This window comes from Rhineura floridana, chromosome 3 (assembly GCF_030035675.1).
Source record: "Rhineura floridana isolate rRhiFlo1 chromosome 3, rRhiFlo1.hap2, whole genome shotgun sequence".
Lineage (NCBI taxonomy): Eukaryota > Metazoa > Chordata > Lepidosauria > Squamata > Rhineuridae > Rhineura > Rhineura floridana.
This window is the reverse complement of record NC_084482.1, coordinates 199,334,601-199,360,695: the sequence shown is the minus strand read 5'-3', so window position 1 is coordinate 199,360,695 and position 26,095 is coordinate 199,334,601. Positions and strand designations below refer to the sequence as shown.

Here is a 26,095-nt window from a genome sequence, read left to right as displayed (position 1 = left end):
TGTCATAACCATAGTCCAAATAAACATATCGATTAATCCATCTCATCAAATCTGTTAAGTCCAATAATTTCAATAGCCATTATTCCATTATCCATATTAATTCCATCTTCCATCTTCAATAGTCCTGTTAAGTCCAGTAATTTCAGTGTCCAATCTTCCATTATCAGTATTCCATAATAATCTTGCTGTCATAGCCATAGTCATATAATAAGAGTCTGATGGGAATTTCCTCTATCCCAAATATTTTCTTGCCATCCATTCTGAATAAGTTGCTGAAATATTGTTGTAAAGTCATATCTCTGTTCTTCTTTTTTACAAAATGCACTGGCTCATCTCTTGAGAGTTTTTCCATTGTCACATGGCTGCAGTTAATTCCATAGATTTTCTCTATATCAAGCTCCATCACGTCATTCCAGTCCAGAAAATTATCCAAGCCATTGATAACTTTATCTCTAATATCTTTATTAATTTCTTCAGAGATAACGTTAAATTCCAAACAGTAGATTTTATTTCTAATATCCATAAACTCCAGATCTTTTTCCAATTCCACATTTGTTCCAATCTCCAGGGCTTGTATCTTCCCTTTATTTTTTCTTTTCTCATCTCTGATCTCATTCTCCTCTCTCACAGGATCCCCTATTTCTTTAAGCTCCTGCGTCATTTTGCTCAGTTCCATTTTCAGCTCCATACTGCCCTGTCGCAGGGTTTGTTTCGTTATCTCAATCTCATCCATTATTTTCTGAAACATAATTACTTCCAGATTCTCAGCCACTTTCTTGATTGCCATTTTTAAAACCACGAAGACAAAACAAAAATAAAGAAGAACCACTTCTTATTTCAGCAACAATTGGGTTAATATTCCAGGCTTGATGACATCACAGTATAAACAGAGCAGCCTGCCTTATCTCTCTATGTTCAAGAATACAAAACAAATTTAGTTCCCAGCATCAAAACAGTTAGTGGCGTCGTGAAGAAGCAGATTCGTCAAAATAAAATAGACCAAAAAGAGAATAGTCCCAGACAATATAATGTTCCAAAGTTCATATTTTTTATTTTTTTCTCCTCGGAATAGAAATCCCTCTTCTGTTTATATCTTTAGAATGCACTTCCAGGACAGCTTTTTGCAATAGAAACAGAGATAAGCTGTTAATTTCGTGAATAACAGAGAAGAGTTATAGCTCACCCAGAAGTTCTTTAAAGCTGATTCATTTGACAAATCTCTTTTTTGCTGCAACAATTTAAACCAAGTAAAAAAAAGATAGAAAGAAGGGTGCTTGCCTGTTAGTCCGTTTTCTCTTTGAAGAAAAGATAAACGTATCGCATTAATCAGATAGAGCTTGTTCGGAAGTCTGTCCGGCATTGCTGGCTGGACCTTTTCTCATAAATTAATGAAATCCAGTCCTCCCAACAAAAACAGGCTTTTGAGGTTGATCTCTACGTTTCTCCCTGCCCGGGAGAAATTTCATCAGTCAAAAAAAAAAATGTTCTGACTGATTTATACCTGGATAAGCTTCTTCTGAGGCGGGAGCCCGTCTCAAAAGCAGGCACAAGCGAAGTCACCCTTCCTGGAAGTCAACAAACAACGATTTCTTGAAGAAGATGTAATGTAATAGATGACACTCTAAAGCAGTGATTCTCAAATGGTGCGCCCAGGCACACTGGTGCGCCCTAAGAGGTGGCTAGGTGTGCCTCAAATATTATGAAAGTATATTTTAAAAATGAGAAGAAACCCGTTTGTATATAGTCAGTAATAGTTTTCTATAGTTTAAGTTATTTTTATTCATAGTTTAAAATATATTATTTTTAATTTTGTACACTAAGTGCGCCAGAAAATTTTTATATGTTTTACAGTGTGCCACGAACCAAAAACGTTTGAGAACCACTGCTCTAAAGTATGCATGGATGGCATCTCATAGAACACGTTCTCCCAGATGCATGGCAGTATTGTTTGTGGTGCCCCAAACAATCTTTTAGGATGGGCAGCCCAGTTTCTTATTTTCTTTCCTCTACATATTTGCTATTTTTCTAATACGTATATGCCCTTGTCTGTACCATACATACAAAGGAAGCTCTGAACTGGGTAGGAACTCTCTCCCACATGCATGGATATATGACTTGTAGTTCCCAAAGCATGTTTTGGGGTGGGAACCCACAGTTCCATATATATGTTCTACATTGTTTGTTGTGCATAGATGCATATATCCATTTTGTGTTTCCACAAGAAAATCAATGCCAGGCAGCATGCAGTGACATCTAGCTGAGGACACTCTCCCCTTTTCTCAGGTGAATGATGTTTCATGGCCCACAGCAGAATTTGGACTGGTCACCCCAAATTACATATTTTTCTCTACTTACTCTTCATTCTTTTAGTTATGCATAGATGCCCTTATGAATGCCCTGCACTGAGCAGAAACTATGCGTCAGGTGGAAATATTGGCATCTCATAGAGGATACCCTCTCCTTTCCTGGGGTGTATGATTTGTCATGGCCCAGAGCAGATTTTGGGGTGAGCACCAGTGCCAGATTTACATACAAGCTAAACAAACTACAGCTTAGGGCCTCACATTACGAGGGGCCTCGAGTTTGAAAGAAAGAAAGAAAGAAAGAAAGAAAGAAAGAAAGAAAGAAAGAAAGAAAGAAAGAAAGAAAGAAAGAAAGAAAGAAAGAAAGAAAGAAGTTTAATAATGTAATTGATGATTTTGCAAGTATTAAATCGCGGAAAAATGTTTTGAATGTGCTTTTTTAAATGTATTCTTCATTAATATAACATTTGTGTTTTGTTGTTGTTATTTGCCTTCCAGTCGATTACAGCTTATGGCGACCCTGTAAATCAGTGACCTCCAAGAGCATCTGTCATGAACCACCCTGTTCAGATCTTGCAAGTTCAGGTCTGTGGCTTCCTTTATGGAATCAATCCATCTCTTGTTTGGCCTTCCTCTTTTTCTACTTCCTTCTGTTTTTCCAAGCATTATTGTCTTTTCTAGTGAATCATGTCTTCTCATGATGTGTCCAAAGTATGATAACCTCAGTTTCATCATTTTAGTTTCTAGTGACAGTTCTGGTTTTATTTGTTCTAACACCTAATTATTTGTCTTTTTCGCAGTCCATGGTATCATAAGAACATAAGAACATAAGAAGAGCCTGCTGGATCAGGCCAGTGGCCCATCTAGTCCAGCATCCTGTTCTCACAGTGGCCAACCAGGTGCCTGGGGAAAGCCCGCAAGCAGAACCCGAATGCAAGAACACTCTCCCCTCCTGAGGCTTCCGGCAACTGGTTTTCAGAAGCATGCTGCCTCTGACTAGGGTGGCAGAGCACAGCCATCATGGCTAGTAGCCATTGATAGCCCTGTCCTCCATGAATTTGTCTAATCTTCTTTTAAAGCCGTCCAAGCTGGTGGCCATTACTGCATCTTGTGGGAGCAAATTCCATAGTTTAACTATGCGCTGAGTAAAGAAGTACTTCCTTTTGTCTGTCCTGAATCTTCCAACATTCAGCTTCTCACCACATTTCAAATGAGTTGATTTTTCTCTTACCCACTTTTTTCACTGACTAACTTTCATATCCATACATAGAGATCGAGAATACCATGATCTGAATGATCCTGACTTTAGTGTTCAGTGATACATCTTTGCATTTGAGGATCTTTTCTAGTTCTCTCATAGCTGTCCTCCCGAGTCCTAGCCTTCTGATTTCTGGACTATGCTCCACGAGCCTGCTCCACGAGCTAGAGGGAGCCCCAGCTGACGAAGCGTCAAGGCCCCAGCTGACAAAGCGTCAAGGCGAGTTAAGCAGCAGAGCGAAAAGAGGGTAAGTAGCTCCCATTTATTCCATTATTTAATTGAAGTAAAACAGCTCAGAGCAATAAGTAATAAGGGCACCCTAAGGTCACCCGGAGCTAGGAGCCAAATCCTGAAAGAACCTATATCTTAGGAGACAGATCCTAGGAGAAGGAAGCGTATAGAAAGCTAGTTTTCAACACCACCCTAGCAGGAAAGCTTCAGGGGACACTGTAAACAAGGCTAAATTCCAGTCGGAGAGAAGGGGGAAAAGGAAACTCCACCGATACATACAGGGAGAGAGTCAGCTCAGTCCTTGCTAAAAAGGGCAGCTTCAGCCTTCCTGAAACACAACCACAAGCTCTGTTTCCCTAGGTTAAAGAAAGGTCAGGCTGTTCTAGGTGGGAAAACAACAAACAAAAAAGACTTGCCTGGAAGGCGCAGCCCCTTGCTGAGATTAAAAGCAGCCAAAAGCTTAAACAGCCCCGCCCCTCGCTCAGGAAGGAAGCCTGCCTTCCTGCCTTCAAAGGAAGGAAGCCTGAGATAATCCTAAAGAGTTAAGGCCCAGCTGATAGCCATCAGCCTCAAGTAACACATCATTGGCTGGCAGCAGTAGCTGGGAGGAACCAGCCACACATATAAAGTCAGAGCACCCTAGCGAGGGAGCCTGCTCCATGAGCTAGAGGGAGTCCCAGCTGACAAAGCGTCAAGGCGAGTTAAGCAGCAGAGTGCGTTCGGCAGCAGGGCGAGGAGGCCAGGGCCCCCTACTCTGCCCGTCTGTTCCCTGACCTCAACTAAACCGCAGTCTCCAACCCATTGACATAATAAACCTTAAACAAAACTATGCAGGTAAGAAGCCAGCAGGAGTGTGGGGGCTTTCCAGTGTTTTGCACCGCCTGCAGCATGTACGACTATCTGCCTGTTGGACAGAAGTCGTGGGTGTGCTCTCGGTGCAATGAGCTCCTGGCTCTCCGGGAACGACTTCATTTCCTTGAGGCCAAGGTGGCGGACCTGGAAAAGCAGAGAGAGGCAGAGAGGTGTGTGGAGGAGGCCTTCCGGGACGTTATAGCTGTGTCCCACTCCAACGATGATAGCTCTCCTGCTATCATGGAGAACGATGGTCTCGGGGAAGGAGAGCATCCAGCTGAGGAAGAGGGAAACGATCCCTTAGAAGGGACCCATTCCTTGGGGGATGAGCAGCTGTCCTCTCGTGCCGAGGATATATCTCCAGGGGGTGGAGGGATCCTTGTAGTGGGTGATTCGATCATTAGGAACATAGACAGTTGGGCGTGTGATGGGCGTGTAGACCGCAAGGTGTTTTGCCTGCCTGGTGCGAAGGTTGCGGATATCGCCCATCGTTTAGATAGTTTGGTAGACAGTGCTGGGAAGGAGTCAGTGGTTGTGGTGCACGTTGGCACCAACGACATGGGGAAATGCAGCCGTGAGGTCCTGGAAGCAAAATTTAGGTTGCTAGGTAGGATGCTGAAAGCCAGGACCTCCAAGGTGGTTTTCTCTGAAATGCTACGGGTTCTACGCGCAGGACCAGCCAGACAGGACCAGCTTCGCAGTCTCAATGCGTGGATGAGACGATGGTGTCGGGTGGAAGGGTTTGGATTTGTTAGGCACTGGGGAACATTTTGGGACAAGCCGGGCCTGTACAAAAGGGATGGGCTCCACTTGAACCAGAATGGAACCAGACTGCTGGCACTTAAAATTAAAAAGGTGGCAGAGCAGCTTTTAAACTGACTGAGGGGGGAAACCCGACAGGAACTGAGAAAGGTCCGGTTCGGAATAAACCTCCCCCCTGGGATAAAAACCAAAGAAATGATGAAATTTTAAAAGGGGTAGGCCTAGAAGTAGGCATTGTGAGAGCAGTGGCACAGGATATCAATTCAGAAGAGCAAAATTACCACAGGCCTAACCACAAGTGCCAAAGACACTTGAAGAGAGACACTGCTTACAAGTGCCTGTACGCTAATGCTAGGAGCCTGCGAACCAAGATGGGAGAACTGGAGTGCTTGGTCTTAGAGGAGAGCATTGATATAGTGAGCATAACGGAGACCTGGTGGAATGGAGAAAAACAGTGGGATACGGTTATCCCTGGATATAAACTATATCGGAAGGACAGGGAAGGACGTATTGGTGGCGGAGTCGCTCTATACGTGAAAGAAGGCATTGAATCCAGCAAGCTCGAAACCCCAAAAGAGGCGGACTCCTCCACAGAATCATTGTGGGTGGTGATACCATGACCCAGGAGGGACTTAATACTGGGAATGATCTATCGTCCCCCTGATCAAAATGCTCAGGGAGACCTTGAGATGAGATATGAAATTGAGGAAGCATCCAAACTAGGAAATGTGGTAGTAATGGGTGACTTCAACTACCCGGACATAGACTGGCTGCATATGTGTTCCAGTCATGACAAAGCAGCAAAGTTTCTAGATATTCTAAATGACTATTCCCTAGACCAGTTGGTCATGGAACCGACCAGAGGGACGGCAACCCTGGACTTAATCCTCAGTGGGGACCGGGACCTGGTGCGAGATGTAAGTGTTGTTGAACCGATTGGGAGCAGTGACCACAGTGCTATTAAATTAAACATACATGTAACTGGCCAATTGCCAAGAAAATCCAACACGGTCACATTTGACTTCAAAAGAGGAAACTTCACAAAAATGAGGGGATTGGTAAAAAGAAAGCTGAAAAACAAAGTCCAGAGGGTCACATCACTCGAAAATGCTTGGAAGTTGTTTAAAAACACTATAATAGAAGCTCAACTGGAGTGCATACCGCAGATCAGAAAAGGTACCGCCAGGGCCAAGAAGATGCCAGCATGGTTAACGAGCAAAGTCAAGGAAGCTCTTAGAGGCAAAAAGTCTTCCTTCAAAAAAATGGAAGTCTTGTCCGAATGAAGAAAATAAAAAAGAACACAAACTCTGGCAAAAGAAATGCAAGAAGACAATAAGGGATGCTAAAAAAGAATTTGTGGAGCACATTGCTAAGAACATAAAAACCAACAACAAAAAATTCTATAAATACATTCAAAGCAGGAGACCATCTAGGGAGACGATTGGACCCTTGGATGATAAGGGAGTCAAAGGTGTACTAAAGAACGATAAGGAGATTGCAGAGAAGCTAAATGAATTCTTTGCATCTGTCTTCACAGTGGAAGATATAGGGCAGATCCCTGAACCTGAACTAACATTTGCAGGAAGGGATTCTGAGGAACTGAGACAAATAGTGGTAACGAGAGAGGAAGTTCTAAGCTTAATGGACAATATAAAAACTGACAAATCACCGGGCCTGGATGGCATCCACCCGTGAGTTCTCAAAGAACTCAAAGGTGAAATTGCTGATCTGCTAACTAAAATATGTAACTTGTCCCTTGGGTCCTCCTCCGTGCCTGAGGACTTGAAAGTGGCAAATGTAACGCCAATCTTCAAAAAGGGATCCAGAGGGGATGCCGGAAATTACAGGCCAGTTAGCTTAACTTCTGTCCCTGGAAAACTGGTAGAAAGTATTATTAAAGCTAGATTAACTAAGCACATAGAAGAACAAGCCTTGCTGAAGCAGAGCCAGCATGGCTTCTGCAAGGGAAAGTCCTGTCTCAGTAACCTATTAGAATTCTTTGAGAGTGTCAACAAGCATATAGATAGAGGTGATCCAGTGGACATAGTGTACTTAGACTTTCAAAAAGCGTTTGACAAGGTACCTCACCAAAGGCTTCTGAGGAAGCTTAGCAGTCATGGAATAAGAGGAGAGGTCCTCTTGTGGATAAGGAATTGGTTAAGAAGCAGAAAGCAGAGAGTAGGAATAAACGGACAGTTCTCCCAGTAGAGGGCTGTAGAAAGTGGAGTCCCTCAAGGATCGGTATTGGGACCTGTACTTTTCAACTTGTTCATTAATGACCTAGAATTAGGAGTGAGCAGTGAAGTGGCCAAGTTTGCTGATGACACTAAATTGTTCAGGGTTGTTAAAACAAAAAGAGATTGCGAAGAGCTCCAAAAAGACCTCTCCAAACTGAGTGAATGGGCAGAAAAATGGCAAATGCAATTCAATATAAACAAGTGTAAAATTATGCATATTGGAGCAAAAAATCTTAATTTCACATATACGCTCATGGGGTCTGAACTGGCGGTGACCGACCAGGAGAGAGACCTCGGGGTTGTAGTGGACAGCACGATGAAAATGTCGACCCAGTGTGCAGCAGCTGTGAAAAAGGCAAATTCCATGCTAGCAATAATTAGGAAAGGTATTGAAAATAAAACAACCGATATCATAATGCCGTTGTATAAATCTATGGTGTGGCCGCATTTGGAATACTGTGTACAGTTCTGGTCGCCTCATCTCAAAAAGGATATTATAGAGTTGGAAAAGGTTCAGAAGAGGGCAACCAGAATGATCAAGGGGATGGAGCGACTCCCTTACGAGGAAAGGTTGCAGCATTTGGGGCTTTTTAGTTTAGAGAAAAGGCGGGTCAGAGGAGACATGATAGAAGTGTATAAAATTATGCATGGCATGGAGAAAGTGGATAGAGAAAAGTTCTTCTCCCTCTCTCATAATACTAGAACTCGTGGACATTCAAAGAAGCTGAATGTTGGAAGATTCAGGACAGACAAAAGGAAGTACTTCTTTACTCAGCGCATAGTTAAACTATGGAATTTGCTCCCACAAGATGCAGTAATGGCCACCAGCTTGGATGGCTTTAAAAGAAGATTAGACAAATTCATGGAGGACAGGGCTATCAATGGCTACTAGCCATGATGGCTGTGCTCTGCCACCCTAGTCAGAGGCAGCATGCTTCTGAAAACCAGTTGCTGGAAGCCTCAGGAGGGGAGAGTGTTCTTGCACTCGGGTCCTGCTTGCGGGCTTCCCCCAGGCACCTGGTTGGCCACTGTGAGAACAGGATGCTGGACGATGGGCCACTGGCCTGATCCAGCAGGCTCTTCTTATGTTCTTATGACTATTATCTCCATTTTGGTTAATGACTGTGCCAAGGTATTGATAATCCTTGACAAGTTCAATGTCCTCATTGTCAACTGTTAAGTTACATAAATCTTTTGTTATTATTTTAGTCTTCTTGACGTTCAGCTGTAGTCCTGCTTTTTTGCTTTCCTCTTTAACTTTCATTATCGTCATGATCTGTGGGTGGGTAGGAGATGACAAGAGAGGAGGTGGAGAGTGAGACGGGGTGGAGTGGAGAAGATAATTGTTTGTGCTTTCCTCTTTAACTTTCATCAGCATTCGTTTCAAATCATCACTGGTTTCTGCTAGTAGTATGCTATCACCTGCGTATCTTAAATTACTGATATTTCTCCCTCCAATTTTCACACCTCTTTCATCTTGGTCCAATCCCGCTTTCTGTATGATATGTTCTGCGTATAGATTAAACAAATAGGGTGATAAAATACACCCTGTCTCACACCCTTTCCGATTGGGAACCAATCGGTTTCTCCATATTCTGTCCTTACAGTAGCCTCTTATCCAGAGTATAGGTTGCACATTAGGACAATCAGATGCTGTGGCACCCCCATTTCTTTTAAAGCATTCCATAGTTTTTCATGATCTACACAGTCAAAGGCTTTGCTGTAATCTATAAAGCACAAAGTGATTTTCTTGTGAAATTCCTTGGTCCGTTCCAGTATCCAATGTATGTTTGTGATGTGATCTCTGGTGCCTCTTCCCTTTCTAAATCAAGCTTGGACATCTGGCATTTCTTGCTTCATATATGATCTTCTGTTGTAGAATCTTAAGCATTACTTTACTTACATGGGATATTGTCAATGGTTGGGTAATTACTGCATTCCCTGGGATCCCCTTTCTTTGGGATTGGGATATTTATTGAATGCTTCCAGTCTGTGTGCCATTGCTTAGTTTTCCATATTTCTTGACAAATTTTTGTCAAAATCTGGACAGATTCAGTCTCAGTTGCTTGTAGCAACTCTATTGGTATGCCATCTGTTCCTGGTGATTTGTTTCTTCCAAGTATTTTGAGAGCAGCTTTCACCTCACATTCTAAAATTTCTGGTTCTTCAGCATATGGTTCCTCCATGAATGAATCTGTCATCCTGGCATGTCTTTTGTAGAGTTCTTGAGTGTATTGCTTCCATCTTCCTTTTATTTCATCTCAGTCAGTCAGTGTGTTCCCCTGTTGATCATTCAGCATCCCTACTCGTGGTTTGAATTTTTCTTTAAAGAAATCAATCTTTTGGAACAGGGCTCTTGTTCTTCCCTTTTTGTTGTCCTCTTCTATTTCTATCCAATAACTATTGTAATAGTTATCTTTGTCCCTGCGTACTAGTCGCTGTATAGTTGCATTTAGGGTTCTAACCATGTTTCTGTTTCGTTTTGCTTTTGCTTTCCTTCTCTCTTTAACCATTTTAAGAGTTTCTTCAGTCACCATTGGGGTCTTTCTCTCTAACTAGGAGTATTGTCTTTTTGCATTCTTCCCAGATAATGTCTCTGACTTCACTCCATAGTTATTCTGGTTCTCTGTCAACTAAGTGTAAAGCCCAAACCTCTTCCTTATCTTTATATTCTTCTGGGTTGTTTTTTAAATTGTATTTTGGCATTATGATTGCTTTGTTGTTCTTTAGCTTTACTCTGATTCTGGATATTACCAGTTCATGATCTGTACCGTAGTCTGCTCCTGGTCTTGTTTTCGCAGAAAGCATGAAACTTTTCCATCTTCTGCTACCAATTATATAATCAATTTGATTCCTATATTGACCATTTGGCGGTGTCCACGTGTACAGTTGTCTTTTCAGTTGCTCAAAACATGTGTTCGCAGAAACAAATTATTGGCTTCACAGAATTCAATAAGTCTTTCTCCTGCTTTCATTTCTGTCTCCTAAGCTCCATTTCCCCACAATCCCTAGTTCTTCTCTGTTCCCTACTTTTGCATTCCAGTCCCCCATGATTATCAGCGCATCTTGTTTCGGTGTGTGATCAATTTCTTCCTGTACTTCTGCGTAAAATCTCTCCAATTACTCTTTTTGTTTCTTACCAATTCCTCGCTTGCACTGCAGTCTTCCGGAGCTCCCTGTATACTATCCCAGCAGAGACGGGCTTCTTAAAAGATGGGGCTGGGGGAAGCTGCCTCCTCTGCTCAACACGCTCAATCAGGTTCTGTACCCCAAGCCCTGCGCGATAGGCCAGCGGCTGGCTCTCGGCAGGTGACAACAACAAAAAGAGGGAAACCCTCAAAGTGCCAAGCTGGTGAAGGAACTGATAATAATTAAAACAGGAATGTTTTAATAGGATGCCAGATGCGTTTTGGGTGTTGTCACCCATTATCAAGGGCAATCTGTCAGCAAGAACCAACAAATATACAACATTAAAAACAGTTTTCAATCATTCAAAACATAATACCCTATTTGGCACATTACTCAGTAAAATGCAAACAGTTCCGCAATTTTCTGGACACTGGTTACAATATGCTGATAAATAGGAAAAAAGGGGGACAACTCAGATGGAATATATTACAATGAAGACTATACATAGCAATAAATGTATCAGATACTAGCACACCCACTTTTCCAAAAACTGAAAATGATATATGAAAAATATTACAAGGGAAGATACAATGTCTGTAACCAAAAGCACATAAATGTGAAAAACATGAAACTGTTAAAACAATACATTTTAAAATAGACCAACAGCCAAAGGAATTATTGATTAGCTACCACTGTTTCAAATGCACAGAGTCAAAAATATATAATGTTAATAAAAATGATATTAATGCAACAACAAAAATGGTGCAAATGACATATAACTTTGTAACAAGTGTATGGAAATAAAAATAATAATAACTCTGAAATATAGGCAAAGAAATCTTAAATACCCCACAATGTAAAATTGCTAAAAATATATAAAATAGCTAGATACAAAAGACTCAGTGAAATTGGTAAAAATGCCATATAACTATACCATATTATATATGAAAATATATAATAAGAAACAAATGGCTCTAAAATACAAGCAGAAAAAACTTTTTTAAAACATCCAATGATAAAATTACTAAAAAACTTAAAATGACACTACTAGGTCTACAAAAAGACTAAAAATGTCAAACAAGCATGTGAATATAAAATTATTTATACATTGTGTGAGAGCCAGTGTAGTGTAGTGGTTAAGGTGTTGGACTATGACCTGGGAGACCAGGGTTCGAATCCCCACACAGCCATGAAGCTCACTGGGTGACCTTGGGCCAGTCACTGCCTCTCAGCCTCAGAGGAAGGCAATGGTAAGCCACCTCTGAATACCGCTGACCATGAAAACCCTGTTCATAGGGTCATCCATAAGTCGCAATCGAGTTGAAGGCAGTCCATTTCCATTTACTAGCAATATATTAACAAGCACAAACATAAAACAAATAAACAATCTACCAGGATGTTAAAATTCTGATATCTGCTCTTATAAAAACGAAACAGAACAAAATAATAAATAAATAAATAAATACCTTTGCACAGTGTGTAACGTGACTATCTTGTTGGTGAAGCCAAATGAGTAAGTTCCCAAGCACAGGTGGCTATAAAATGAGAAGCAAGCTACTCACCCATAGGTGAAAATAGCTGTACACTAAAAGTTTTATAAACTTTTAATATATTATTATTATTTATTTTTATTTTATTATTAAATTTATATACCGCCCTATAGCCGAAGCTCTCTGGGTGGGTCACAACAAGTAAAAAATACAGTTAAAATATATCATTAAAACATTTTTAAGTACAACATAAATTGCAGATGAAAGAATTTAAAACATAATTAATACATATTAAAATCCATTATTAATATAAAGATAATAGGGATGGCGCCTGTCTCATATTTAAGGGGAGGGAATTCCACAGGGTAGGTGCCGCCTACACAGTAAGTGTGGGTGGCTGTTGAAAATGCCACAGTATACACATCTACTCAGAAGTAAGTCTCTTTCCATTTCATAGGGCTTAAGTAGGTACAGGGTTGCTGCCTAGGCTTTCTTGTAAGGAAGCGGCAGGAAAGGGCTCATGGTGAAGGGTTCATAGTGGCAGTAAGCTCACTCAAGTACAAGCTTAACACACAATAATCATGCTAAATTGGTTGAAGCCTGGAGGTGCCCTAATGGGGTGGGGGAGAGAACAAAACATGTCTCTTTACAAAGAATCATCACTTTAGTTAAAGGAAGCAAACTTTGATGCCTGTGATACAAGCATTATATCCCCTTTTGCAGTTGTATTATACCTCCTTCTGTATCTTCACAACAGCCATGTGAGGTGGGTTCAGATTATGGTTGGTAACTGGTCTAAGGCAGGAAGTGAGCAAAGCAATGATGAGTTAAGTGAGTTTAAAATGTGAAGTTGTACATGCTCAGAGTACTCTTTTGTTTGCTGTAAAAAACTCAGGAGTGGAAATTAGCAATCAGCATGGAGAGTGCAGGGATGGCTGTTTTCCTGGTTTTGTGTATTTATTTCTAGTGTCTCCTCACTATTTTTGCTCTTTGCTATATTAGTTAGAAATTATTAACTTAAGATGCTAGTTTTTAATATATATCAAGTTGCCCAAATGTGTTGCTGCTTTTGTTTTTACAGCATAAACATTGCAGTGTTGGGAGTGGACGGAAATGTGAACTGCTTGCAATTGAAGTGTTATCCAATTTCTTGGTTTGCTGTTGTTTTTTCCTAAGGAAATGCAGCAGTGAGGTGGGGGGAGTTAGGTTAAGTTGCCTGTAGCAGCAATATGTGGGGAGGGGGAATATGGGAGTTCTTGGGAGTGGGTTGGTGCTGCTGGTATAAACACGTTTTGTTATTCAAAGAGGTCAAGGTGGTGTACAGAGCTCTCCCCCTTTGCATAGCCTGTGAGGTAGGTAAGTTAAGACATAAAAACTGGCCCAGGCGTACCAATTGAGCTTAAGAGCCGAGTCGACATTTCAAATTCTTTTTGCCCAAAAATGAAAAAGAAAAAAAATGTTATTTAATATGAAGTATTCATAAATACCACAAGAAATGAATACAGGCTTTGCTTTTTAAACTATTTAAATCTTGAATTTATTCCAGCATGAGCATCTAGACAGAACTGCTATAAATCTTAAATCACTTTTGATTCCCTCCAACTGAAATACCACACCTGATCTTACCTAAGATCAGAATGTGAAAAACGTACAGTAACTTAATAAATTTACAATGTAGGAGAATTCTTTCTCCATTGGGATCTTTTGCTGGGGGTCCTTAAATAAAATTGAAGACACAGGCTTGAAGCAAAAAGGTAGGCCTTTATTCTTTACAAGCACATGCAGGCACATGCAGGGTCAGCCCCCCCAGGAACATCCAGAAGAGACTTCACTGAGGCACTGTGTGCAAGCTCTTATATAGGGTACAATTACAGCATGTGACAATGGTTTAACCAATCTCATGAGTCCTTGCCCACCCAACAACACAGGTCTTCCTCTCTACATTCATTCTAAACCAATCAGAAAGCATTAGCTAACTACAGTGGTGATTCCAAGATTCTGTCCATATCATAAATGTTACCATTGTCCTACTGTCTCTTCAAGACTAATGAATTTTGGTTCTAGTTGGAACAGTTACTTCTGTGAATGTTTTCAGGCATACCCAGTACATCCATTGTTGTATTGTTTCTGATGGGTCAGGCTGACTCAGGTTCACCTGGAAATATTTTGGACAAGTTCCCTGAGTCAAGTTTGGGAACTTAACTCAGGGTGTTTGTAAATGTATGAGCAACCCCAGTTCTATTCCTTTGCCACAGGGGTTTTTCTCAGAAATCCCATTCCCTTGCCTATGAAATACATAGCTCATGAAAGAGGGTTTTATTTAAACCCCTGAGCTACCTTATGAAACCACACAGACTAAGGAAAAAGAAACTGGATTACTCTGGCCAACTGGTAATTGTTTCAGCCACTTTAGATATATAGACAGACAAGCAGGCCACCCCAGATGTACCCTTTTCTTTATGGAAAGACATCTATAAAATTATAAATTTAATACTGTTATGTAAATCTTTACTAAAATCTATTTATTAAAACATTTGATTATTTATCCCCTAGGTGGCATTCAAGGATCAAACATTGGAAATCCCTACTCATTTCATCAATCACAGCTTTCTTTCGCTCCTAACACTTCTTGATTCCAAACAATAAACTCATTAATTTCAGCCTTGTCAAATACCAGTCAGTTTGCCAAGAAACAGGAGATCGGCGTGACTGAGTTAAATATCAAGATTAAGGTTTTCTCTATAAGCATGAATCTCAATATTTAACTCCTTATGATTTTTCAAAAGAAATGTGCCCTCTTAATAATCATGATCATACATGTATGGACATATAAAATTCCCCATTAACAACACATCAAATGTGAGTTCTTTAGGGTTGGCATTGCAAGAGAGCAGGGCTCTGTTGATATTCTTTCTGTTTGATATCTCATTATTTATTTATTTATTTATTACATTTATATACTGCCCCATAGCTGAAGCTCTCTGGGCAGTTTACAGCAATTAAAAACAATAAAAAACAAATATACAAATTTTAAAACACACCAAAAAATTTAAAAACACAAAAGAGGCTACAAATTTACATTTGACATAAAGTATATGCACATTTTATGCAAATGTGTGTCTTTGGGGAGTGCAGCAGAGGCCCCAATCTACCTGCAGTATACCGAGCCTAGAAAATCCTGTTGGTAGCCCTGCTTCCTTGTATGGATCCTTTGATGAATAGAAAGAGTGGAACTCCGCTGAAAGCTTTCTCCACATTCAAAGCATTTATATGGCTCTTCCATTGTACAGATCTTTTGATGTGCCTCAAGATGGCCATTCTGACAAAAGCTCTTTCAACTCTCCAAGCATGTATGAGGTTTGTCTCCTGTATGAATTTTTTGATGTTTACTAAGGGTGCCACTCTCACTGAAGCTCTTTCCATACTCCAAGCATTAAGGTTTGTCCCCTGTATGAGTTCTGTGATGCAAAGTAAGGCGGCTACCCGTCCTGAAGCTCTTTCCACATTCCAAGCATTTATAAGGTTTGTCCCCTGTATGAGTTTTTTTATGTTGAATAAAGCTGCTATTCTCACTGAAGCTCTTTCCACAATCAAAGCATTTATAAGGTTTGTCCCCTGTATGAGTTCTATGATGCGAAGTAAGGGTGCTACTCCGACTGAAGTTCTTTCCACACTCCAAGCATTTATAAGGTTTGTCCCCTGTATGAGTTTTTTTATGGTGAATAAAGCTGTTACTCCAGCTGAACCTCCTTCCACACTCCAAGCATTTATAAGGATTGTGCCCTGTATGAGTTCTTCCATGCTGCCTAAGGGTGTCACTCCACCTGAACCTCTTTCCGCACTCCCAACATTTGTAAGGTTTGTCCCTTGCATGAGTTGTTTTATGTCTAATAAGGGTGCCACTCCGACTGAAGCTCTTTCCACACTCCAAGCATGTATAAGGTTTGTCCCCTGTATGAGTTCTTTGATGCGATGTAAGGGTGCTACTCTGACTGAAGCTCTTTCCACACTCGGAGCATTTATAAGGTTTGTCCCCTGTATGAGTTCTGTGATGTGAAGTAAGACTGCTACTATAACTGAAGCTCTTTCCACACTCCAAGCATTTATAAGGTTTGTCCCCTGTATGCATTCTGTGATGTTGACTAAGGGTGCTACTCCGACTAAAGCTCTTTCCACACTCCAAGCACTTATAAGGTTTGTCTCCTGTATGAGTTTGTCTCTCCTCTTGTCTCTTTTCTCCATCGTGACTCCTCAGCTTCTGTTCCTGCACCTGCTTCTCAGCTTTTTTCATTGATACTTCTGGTGGTTCTCCCTCAGATCCCCCAGATATATCCTGATGGAATGAAAAGCAAAGGTGATGAAATGCTGTGGAGAAATGTTCTGGTTATATTATTATCTGTACTTTGAAAACATATTTCTGGGACCTCTGTTGATAACAGAGTTTAACTGTCAATGCTTGAGGCCTTGTATGGAGCTGTTTTAGCAGTAGGTGCTTGGTAACAGGTTGTGAGAGACGAGTGTGACACATATCTGCTCTCTTGTGCCTCCGTTTCTGGTGGGCAGCCCAGTGTTTATGCCTAGCTGGAATTTGCAAACCTATGATGGATCCTGTCCGACAGGGTGCTGAACTGTGTGCAGTGGTGAAATTAATTATCTGATTGTGAGTTTTATGTTATTTTTAAAAATTTAGGTTGCCTTTTAAGGTAAAGCACCCTCCCAAAATGTCTCACATACAAATAAAAGGTATTAAACATAGTTTCAATAACATACCATGATTTTAAACAGTGCTGATACGGAGGCTGTGCCCCTACCTTCCCAACCATCTGCTCCCATCTGTGGTACATGCCTGGTCTCCTCTCACCTAGACTACTGTAATGTGGTCTACGTGGGGTTACCCTCGAAAACGGTCTGGAAGCTGCAACTGGTACAGAATGCAGTGACTCGCCTGATTAAAGGCAGCTGCCGGTGAGATCACATCATTCCAGTGCTGAAGGAGTTGCACTGGTTACCGGTTGTTTTCCAGGCCCAATTCAAGGTGTTGGTTCTGACCTTTAAAACCCTATATGGTTTCGGCCCAGTCTATCTGAAGGAGCGCCTCCAACATCATCAGGGATGCTGCTCAACAAGATCAGCCTCAAAAGGCCTTCTCTCCATCCCACCAGTTAAAACAGCTAGACTGGTGAGGACTAGGGAGAGGGCTTTTTCAGTTGTGGCCCCCACTTTGTGGAATTCCCTCCCAAATGATCTCCGCCATGCCCCTTCTGTGATGAGCTTCCGCCGGGCTTTGAAGACCTGGCTCTTCAGGCAGGCTTTTGGGGTGGGTTAGGTTTTATTATTATTGTTGAGATTTTTAATGTTTTAATGTATTTGTATGTTTTTATTTTGTATGTCGCCCGGAGTGGCTGGACAGCCAGCCAGATGGGCGACTAATAAATTTAATAAATAATAATAATAAATAATAATAATAATACTTGAGCAAATATTTAAAATCTCATTTAAGAATTATCTAAGACTAACCAAGGCATTACTAACACAGTTCAAACCAGCAGAAGACAATCAATAATCCAGTGTCTCAAAGAGCAATTTGAAACAATCTGATCTTCAGTGCCTATTAAAAATCTGAAACAAAGCCAGCCACATCTATCTCTTGGGAAGGATACCCAAGTATTCCACAAGTGAGGGGCCTCCACAGAAAAGGCCCAATCTCTAGTTTCTGTCAATCTATCATATTATCATTTATAATTGCATTTACATCCTTCCCTTCCTCCCAGGAGTCTAAAATGCAGAGGCTATTGCAATATCTCCATAACAAATGTCACCTTGAAGAAAGCCATGGAACTCCTTGCCCAAGGTAAAGGCTATTGCAAAGAAAGTGGCAATTTTAAAAAATTGATTGGTATAAAATGTCAGTAATTGCCAGCTGAGTTTGTCATGTTTTACTTCCTTGTGCCACCATTTTGTGACTGGCTCTGTCCCTGCACCACCACTTTCTGACGGGTGGGCCTCAGTGCTAGACAATGCTGAAGGAGGAACAATTCATATTGTACAATTGATTCTCAATTCCTGAACACAGAGGAGTCCAATCACATATCTGAGTAGGTCTCTCCCCCTCTGCAAAACCCTGGACAAAGAGGTCTTCTCCATCTCTTTCTAGCCAGAAGATGGGGTTAGGTTTCAAATTCACATGTCCTTTTCCAAGCAAAATACATATAAACATGAATCAGTCTTAAACAGTGAAAATCTATTGGCCTACCCAGGAGTGGCCAACTGGGAGGGGTGGCATCCATCAGGCCTCCTGGCAGTGACATCACTGCCACCTACTGTAAGAGAGAGGGCCAAGGCGATGGAGAAGTTGGGGCTCTGTGGGCATACTGGTGGAGCTAATCCGGTACTCCTGGAGTGCCCACACAGCCCCAAACTACCTGCTGCCTTGCCCCTCCCCCTCCTTGCCAGCTACTCCTGGGTCTACAGACCTTAGTTTTGTGTCCTTGGTTCCCGCCACCCACATCCCAACAAGAGACCTGCCTGACCACAAAAAAGAGAATCAAGATAAATAACTCATGGCAGATGCATCCCTTCGCTAAGATAGCTACCATTATCAGAGGCAGTATGGGGAAAATGAGTGGGAAGAGTGCTGTTGTACTCATGTTCTGCTTGTGGGCTCCCCGTGGGCACCTGGTTGGCCACTGTGAAAACAGAATCCTGGACTACCTGAGCCTTTGGTTTCATCCCGCAGGTCTCTTGTTGTCTTCTTATGTCCAGGGTAAGTCTACCAGTACCGTTCTAATGATCTCATTGGCAACATCACCAAGAGGAATTCATACCTTCCATAGCTATTGATAAAGGGCAAAAGAATCCTTGTCCAGAGAGGTTGCCATCTCATTAATCTCCCGCATAACCTACTTGTACAGAGCTCTCTGGTCTGGATCTAGCTGAGCCCATTCCTCCTCGGTGAAATGCAAGGACACCTCTTCAAAGGTCACCAGTCCCTGGAAGAAGAAAACAATTGCTTTCCTCATTAACTTTCCCAGGCAAGGCATGGACATCATCTGCCCTCCACTTACACTCTGAAGAGAGATGGGGCAAGTGCGATACTTTCCTTCAGTGTTCACAAATCATCTCAGGTCCAGATGGCATCTGCCTGAGATGTCTTAAAACAACCCAAATGTGACATTCCTGATCTTCTAACAAAAAGATGTACCTTCTCCCAAAGACATGCTAACATATGTATGACTGACAAATGTATTACAATTTAAAAGCAAAAGGACACAGAAGGTATCCTGGAAATCAGAGGCCTGTTAGCTTAATATCTGTTTTAGGAAAAGTAGTGGAAAATGTTATTAAAGACAATTACCAAACATGGATGCGAACTTCGCAATCGTGAGATAAGAGCAAATATGCTCTTATGGATCAATAAGTGCTTAAAGATCAGGAAAGAGAGCAGGAATAAATGAATAATTCTCCCAATGGAAGGATGTAAAAAGCCCCCCCCCCAATCATCAGTATTAGGACCTGTGCTTTTAAACTTGTTCCTAAAGGACACAGATTTGGAGTCAGAAGTGAGGTACCCAAGTTTACTGTTGATATCAAATTGTTCATTCAGGGTGGTTAAAACAAATAGGGACTGTGAGGAACTCCAAAAGGAACTCTCCAAGCTGGCTTGGGTATGAAAGAGCAAATGCAATCAAATGAAAGCAAGTGTAAAGTGATGCAGTCAAGTAAAAACTGAACCGGTGGTGACTGACCAGGAAAGTGACCTTGAGGTCCTTCTGGATGCCTCAATTAAGATACTGTTGTAGCTATGAAGCCCAGGATTCAAATCTTTCTCATAGAAAAAAAGCTAAGAGGAGACATGATACAAGTGTATGATCGCACTATGCATTGAAAGCACTTTGAACACAAATTTAAGCACATGATTGCCCAAAGAATCCTGGATAATAGTTTTTCCTCACTACACTACATTCCCAGCATTCTTAATAAACTACAACTCCTAGGACTCTTTGGAGGAAGCCATATGCTTTCAATTACAGTGTGGATGTGCCAATATGGTGCATGATGTGGAGAAAATGGATAATGCCCTCTGATTTAGTAGGGATCTTACACCTGGCATGTAGGAAGAAGAAGCGGGAAGTAATTCCCACCAGTTTTCATCAGTTTTAGGAAAAACGTCACTTGCTAAATGGTTTGTTGTGCCGCCTACCCTAAAATAATGAGGGCAGGGCCATGTTTTTGCTTTTCTAAATTGAATGAGACCTTAATTTTAAGAGAATAGGAAACCCAGGAGGGCTGGCAGAATGGTATTGAAAGAATAACCTCAACATTAAACATTCAAAGCTGAACCAAAAACCAAATGAAGAGACATGAAGAAGCTGCCTTATAACAAATCAGGCCATTTAGCTCACTACTGTCTACTTAGCTCCATTCTAACTATTAAGCGTCTACATCTCAAAAGCTTGAGATCATGAAATTCATCACCAGAAATCCACAAGTTCCTGAGGGATACTTAGATCTGGCCCCAACCAGAGCAAGCTCAGAGGAGAAGGCAGACGGGACTTAGGGCAGAAGGCAGGACTGCATTCTCAGATCTTAGGAGTCTGCTGGGGAGTGGGCGCTTAAAAGGAGGGGTCCTCGCTTTCTTCCCACCTCCCCGTCCGTCCCGAACTGTATACCTTGTTTCAGGCTCCCTCCGTGCAACCCCCTCTCTAACACAACTGCAAGCAAAGTCAGGATCCTGCGCTTTCGCATTGCATTTCTTTCAGAAAGGAGGGACAGGAAAAGGAAGTCCCTCGTGCACTCTTCCTTTCTGTTGTGGTTTGTTAACCCTTAAAGAGCGCCCTGGCAGAAGCTCCTCGGCTGCTTCTCAGGGAGAGCAAGGGAAGGTGGTAAGCACGTTTTTCGCCTGTGTCACTTCTCCATATTCAAAACAAAAATGCCATACACATTTTTTTAAAAAAGGTTTTGCGGTAAAAGTTTAGGTTAGCCTAAACCCCGTTTTCTTTACCTGTTTGATTTCTATGCTCAGGGGCTTTTTGTGTTGACTTTCTCACTCTGCTACAAACCTCCTGCAGTCGGAAGTGACTGAGTCCAGCCAGAAACACATTGCCTGCCTAATGTGTTCCTTCTGTCATTCTCCTGTTACTGTGGTGAACGCCGACAGTGCACTCCGAAGACCTGTGAACATCCCGAAAAGAAAATCAGGTTGAATGCTCGTGGTCGTATTACAAGCCCATAAACAAATCGGAACAAATGCTCAATAAAGATATGAGAGTGGCTAATTCTACTGCTTCCTATGATGATGATGGACTGCCTTCAAGTCGATTCCGACTTACGGCAACCCTATGAATAGGGTTTTCATGGTAAGCGGTATTCAGAGGGGGTTTACCATTGCCTCCCTCTGAGGCTGAGAGGGAGTGACTGGCCCAAGGTCACCCAGTGAGCTTTATGGCTGTGTAGGGATTTGAACCCTGGTCTCCCAGGTTGTAGTCCAACACCTTAACCACTACACTACACTGGGTTACCAGTTAAACAGGATAAAACAATCCCCCAGCTAATAAACAAAACAATACATGACTCATTCATAACTCATGAAACTGGAGTTATTTGCATGGATTCAGGTTGGCACTGAAGGACAGCAGGGCTCTCATGCCTTTAATGGCAGGCAGCTATTTAACAGAGTAAGCCTTTCCTAGTCCAGAACAAAAATGATGGGGAAAGCTTCACCTGTTTGATATTCTGTTTGTCAGGCATCTTGTTACTTGTCTGTGACCCCTGATTTATTTTTGGGCACTCCTCCCTCCCCCACCTGGCCCAGAGCTTCTGTTGGGTGCAGGGCATGTATAAAGGCATCTATGCACAACCAAAAGAGACATAAAGCGAATAAAAAGTAAGTACCTGGGGGTGTTCACCACAAAATCTTCTCTGGGCCAAGACAAATCAAACACCCCAGAAAATGATAGGGTGTCCTCTATGATACTCCAGTGCTTACGGCCAGTGCTTATGATCTTTGTGGAATTATTTAATGTTTAATTTTTGTATTGGTTTTCCATTACTTACCTTGTTATAGCTCAATTTATTATTTTAAAAAGTCATTCATGTTGGTGACAGAAGGACTTGTGACACGGTCAACAAACAATGATTTCTTGAAGAAGATGTAATGTCGTAGACGACACTCTAAAGTATGCATGGATGGCATCTCATAGAACACGTTCTCTCAGATGCATGGCAGTATTGTTTACGGTGCCCCAAACCATCTTTTAGGATGGGCACCCCAGTTTCTTATTTTCTTTCCTCTACATATTTGCTATTTTTCTAATACGTATATGCCCTTGTCTGTACCATACATACAAAGGAAGCTCTGAACTGGGTGGGAACTCTCTCCCACATGCATGGATATATGACTTGTAGTTCCCAAAGCATGTTTTGGGGTGGGAACCCACAGTTCCATATATATGTTCTACATTGCTTGTTGTGCATAGATGCGCATATCCATTTTGCGTTTCCACAAGAAAATCGATGCCAGGCAGCATGCAGTGACATCTAGCTGAGGACACTCTTCCCTTTTCTCAGGTGAATGATGTCTCATGGCCCACAGCAGATTTTGGACTGGTCACCCCAAATTACATATTTTTCTCTACTTACTCTTCATTCTTTTAGTTCTGCATTGATGCCCTTATGGATGCCCTGCACTGAGCAGAAACTATGGGTCAGGTGGAAATACTGGCATCTCCTATAGGTCTCTGCAAAATAAAAGAGGACATTGCCCTGTCACTGCAAACACATTAACCCCTTATTTCAGGTCCAGGGTTAGAGGCTGTGGCAGGGAAAAGTTGGCTTGTATGATAGCTTCGGCTTGTTAATTTTGCAAGTTAGAAGTGAGGCTGAGGCAGGTTTGGATTTCCAGCTATAAATGCCTCCATTAAAAAGAAACCTTTAAACTGCAGCAGTGGTCAGACTCGGTGTACTTAAATTGCTCCCTTAAATCCCTTCCATTCAGATCCTGCTGAGTATTATGCTCCGTTCATTTCTGTCCAGGCCCATTGTGTTTTTAAATATCAGTGTCATTACCTTTTGCTTTTGTGGGCGGGGACACAGCTGCCCAATCACATCTATAGTATAATCCTGGGACTTCTACAGAAGTTGGTGTCAGATGGTTAAAGATAGAAGTGTAGAGTGTCAAACTGTCCACAAGCTGCTGGAGCATAAAATATCCAGCTAGTCAGCCACTCCCCAGAAGGCTGTAGGGGCTGGACTGCATTGGATAGAAATCAGGGCCCAAGGAGCAGTAGTTGTCTAACTTTCCCTCTCACAGAGTCTCTGAAACAAGCAACATATACAAAAGGAACCTGAGACCAACATAAGAAAAGAAAAGGAACTTTAGATGAGGAAAGGAGCCTCGCAAGCTGCATCTTTGCATTTTGTTGCAACCGCTTGACATCTCAGTCCTGCTTCTCAGTAAATATCTTCTTCCACTCTAGCTTTGAAGCCCGGGCAGGCCTGTAGCAGGGGCTGGGAGCTGGGGGGGGGCAACACCCCCAAATTTTTATTCCCCCTAATTTTTTGACAGTAAATTAATTAATTTATTACAGGAAAAAAATCTCCCTCCCCCAGTGTACCCAAAACCTAGGATTTTGGAAACTTAGGATCTCATGGCTTGACATCCCTTTTAAAAGCTGTGGTGAGGGGGAGCATGGATTGGGCTGCAGAGGATTGATATTTTCCTCCCTGTAGCTCTACCAATGGATGGATGCCCCCCCTTCTGAGAAACTGGCTTGGGGTGGGAAACCGCTGGCTCACAGGCCAGCAACGGTCCCAAGTTGTCCTGCAATGCTGTTTTTCCTGCATCGCATGAATCGGTTCTGCACCTGACATGTCACCAGCCTGGAAGCTGGGAATGCAAAGGATCTTCTCCTGCAGGCACATATCGAGCCACCCCCACAAAGGAGTTTTTGGGAGGCTGATGGTCACCTGATGTTGTTGTGAATTTAGGTGACTGACGGGTGCTAGCCCCCCCCAGCTGTCAAACTGGCCCACAGGGCGTTAGTGTCATGAGCCTTGTAGAGAACTCCTGGCAGAGCGACCCGGAGGTGGACTGACCATTGCTAAGTGTGGGCACAATTTCTGCTGAACTTGTCTGATTCATTGCTGGTGGGCAACTCCTACACTGCTGCTGCATGACCTCAGCAGCCATGTCAAGCCTGCTTGTCCTCCTCTCTGTCGTGACATCTCCCCCTCTTGCACCACTGTCCCAGTGTCTTGGCTCAGTGGAGTTCAGGTCCCAGCCATCCCCTCTGCTGCCACCATGGACAATGACACCAGCTCCTCCCACGCTGTGGCAGCTGCTATTGCTCACTGGGTCACCTCAGACAAGCCACTTTCTCAGCCTCCTAGCTGAAACGTGCCAGTTATAAAATTTGCATACTTTACAGGGTTGTTGTAAGGGTCATAACTAGATAATGAATGTGAAGTGCTCTGAAAACTTGAAAACAGTGCACAAATGAAACATTAAAAAGGAGAGGAGAAGCATCCCAATCCTGAATGCACTGCATGGAAGCCCTATTAATTTTAAAAGAACTGTTTTTTTCTGTAGCGTGTCTAGACATAAGCAATTCTCCCAGCTGATGTTGCATGTCTTTCTCCTTATTTGCCCCCACAGAAAATGTAACTTTGGATCCAGACACAGCCCAGCTTGTCTCATCCTGTCTGAGGATCATATAAGTGTGAGATGGGGAGAAAAACGTCTAGCTGTGCCCAACAATGCTGAGAGAGTTGACACCCACCCGTGTGCTGTGATGTGAAGGGTTCACAGCAGGCAGACATTTCTGGGAAGTTGTTTTGGGGAGTGAGGGGTAATGGGCTGTGGGGTTGCCAAAAAGTCTGTGAAGAGAAAGGGTGAGATCACATCTGATCCTGAGGAAGGGATCTGGGAGAAGGGGGAGGGATTAGGTGAATACAGGGTCTCCTCCTGTGGTGGGTATCCTAATCTGCCCGAGTGAGGAGCCCAAGAAGATCCAAGTGACCCTGAACTATGAAGGGGGTCGAGTGGCCTTTTATAATGCTTTGATAGCCGGGGGGTGGGTGGGCAGGATCCAATATGGTTCAGGAGCAGGAGGCAAAGGAGGAGATTAGGTGGGCAGGCACTAGAGAGAAAGCTGCTTTCATTTCCTAAAGGAAAACATTGTTAACAACATTGCTGTGGTTGAAAAAAAAAACCCTGAACAATAAAAGCAAAGGATAGTGGAGAAAATAACTAACACCAAATGGAACTGCCTGCCAAGTTTGACGGAATGCAATCAAAAAGGCGGCCATCATCACATCTTGTGGTAGCAAATTCCATTGCTTAATGTCACGCTCTTTTGAAGTGGCATTATTGGAGTGAGCTTCCTTTCTTTTCTTTAGAAATAATTGTTCATTTCATTGATACACATGAAAGAATTAAATTTACAAAAGTAAGTTACAAATTATATTCAAATTAACAAAAAGTAAACAAAAGTAAACAAACACAACTTTACATTGTGATAGAGTACTTTGATAAATGTACTACAAAGGCAAATACATGATAAATAAAAGTGCAGAATTACATAATTCACAAAGTTTTCAGGACTCTTGGCACAGGTTTGTGATGTTCAATTATATTAATGTACATAATGAAGCTCCACCAATCTCCTGCAAAGGTATCTTTCTATTTCCTTCCCTTTTACTGCATGTAATTTTTCTGTTAAAGCAAGTTCCCAGATTTTATTTATCTATTTCTGTATACAGATTCCTTTAAGATCCTTCCAAAATTTGGCTATAAGAATTCTGGCTGCCACCACTGAATATGCAATTAATGCAGGG

General features: G+C 42.0%; 1 protein-coding gene and 1 long non-coding RNA gene across 4 annotated transcripts; one reads left to right on the top strand and one right to left on the bottom strand.

Annotated features, from left to right (window-relative positions):
* Positions 1–14,024: 14,024 nt before the first annotated feature.
* On the bottom strand, positions 14,025–21,013 carry LOC133381059 (putative zinc finger protein 66). Of its 3 annotated transcripts, XM_061619509.1 has the most exons (3): positions 20,932–21,013; positions 19,166–19,251; positions 14,025–16,595 (listed from the first exon to the last, which is right to left on the bottom strand). In XM_061619509.1, exons 2-3 carry the CDS (start codon positions 19,202–19,204, stop codon positions 15,696–15,698), a joined length of 939 nt encoding a protein of 312 aa, XP_061475493.1. In that variant the 5' UTR covers positions 19,205–19,251; positions 20,932–21,013; the 3' UTR covers positions 14,025–15,695. The 3 variants fall into 3 exon arrangements, with proteins under 3 accessions (XP_061475493.1, XP_061475495.1, XP_061475494.1); XM_061619511.1 differs by lacking the exon at positions 19,166–19,251 and having other exon boundaries at positions 20,932–20,998; XM_061619510.1 differs by lacking the exon at positions 20,932–21,013 and having other exon boundaries at positions 19,087–19,247.
* A 66-nt stretch (positions 21,014–21,079) lies between these two features.
* On the top strand, positions 21,080–25,117 carry LOC133381062 (uncharacterized). The gene is made up of 3 exons (XR_009761614.1): positions 21,080–21,144; positions 21,285–21,618; positions 24,915–25,117. It is a non-coding gene; the product is annotated as an uncharacterized LOC133381062 (long non-coding RNA).
* Positions 25,118–26,095: the final 978 nt, after the last annotated feature.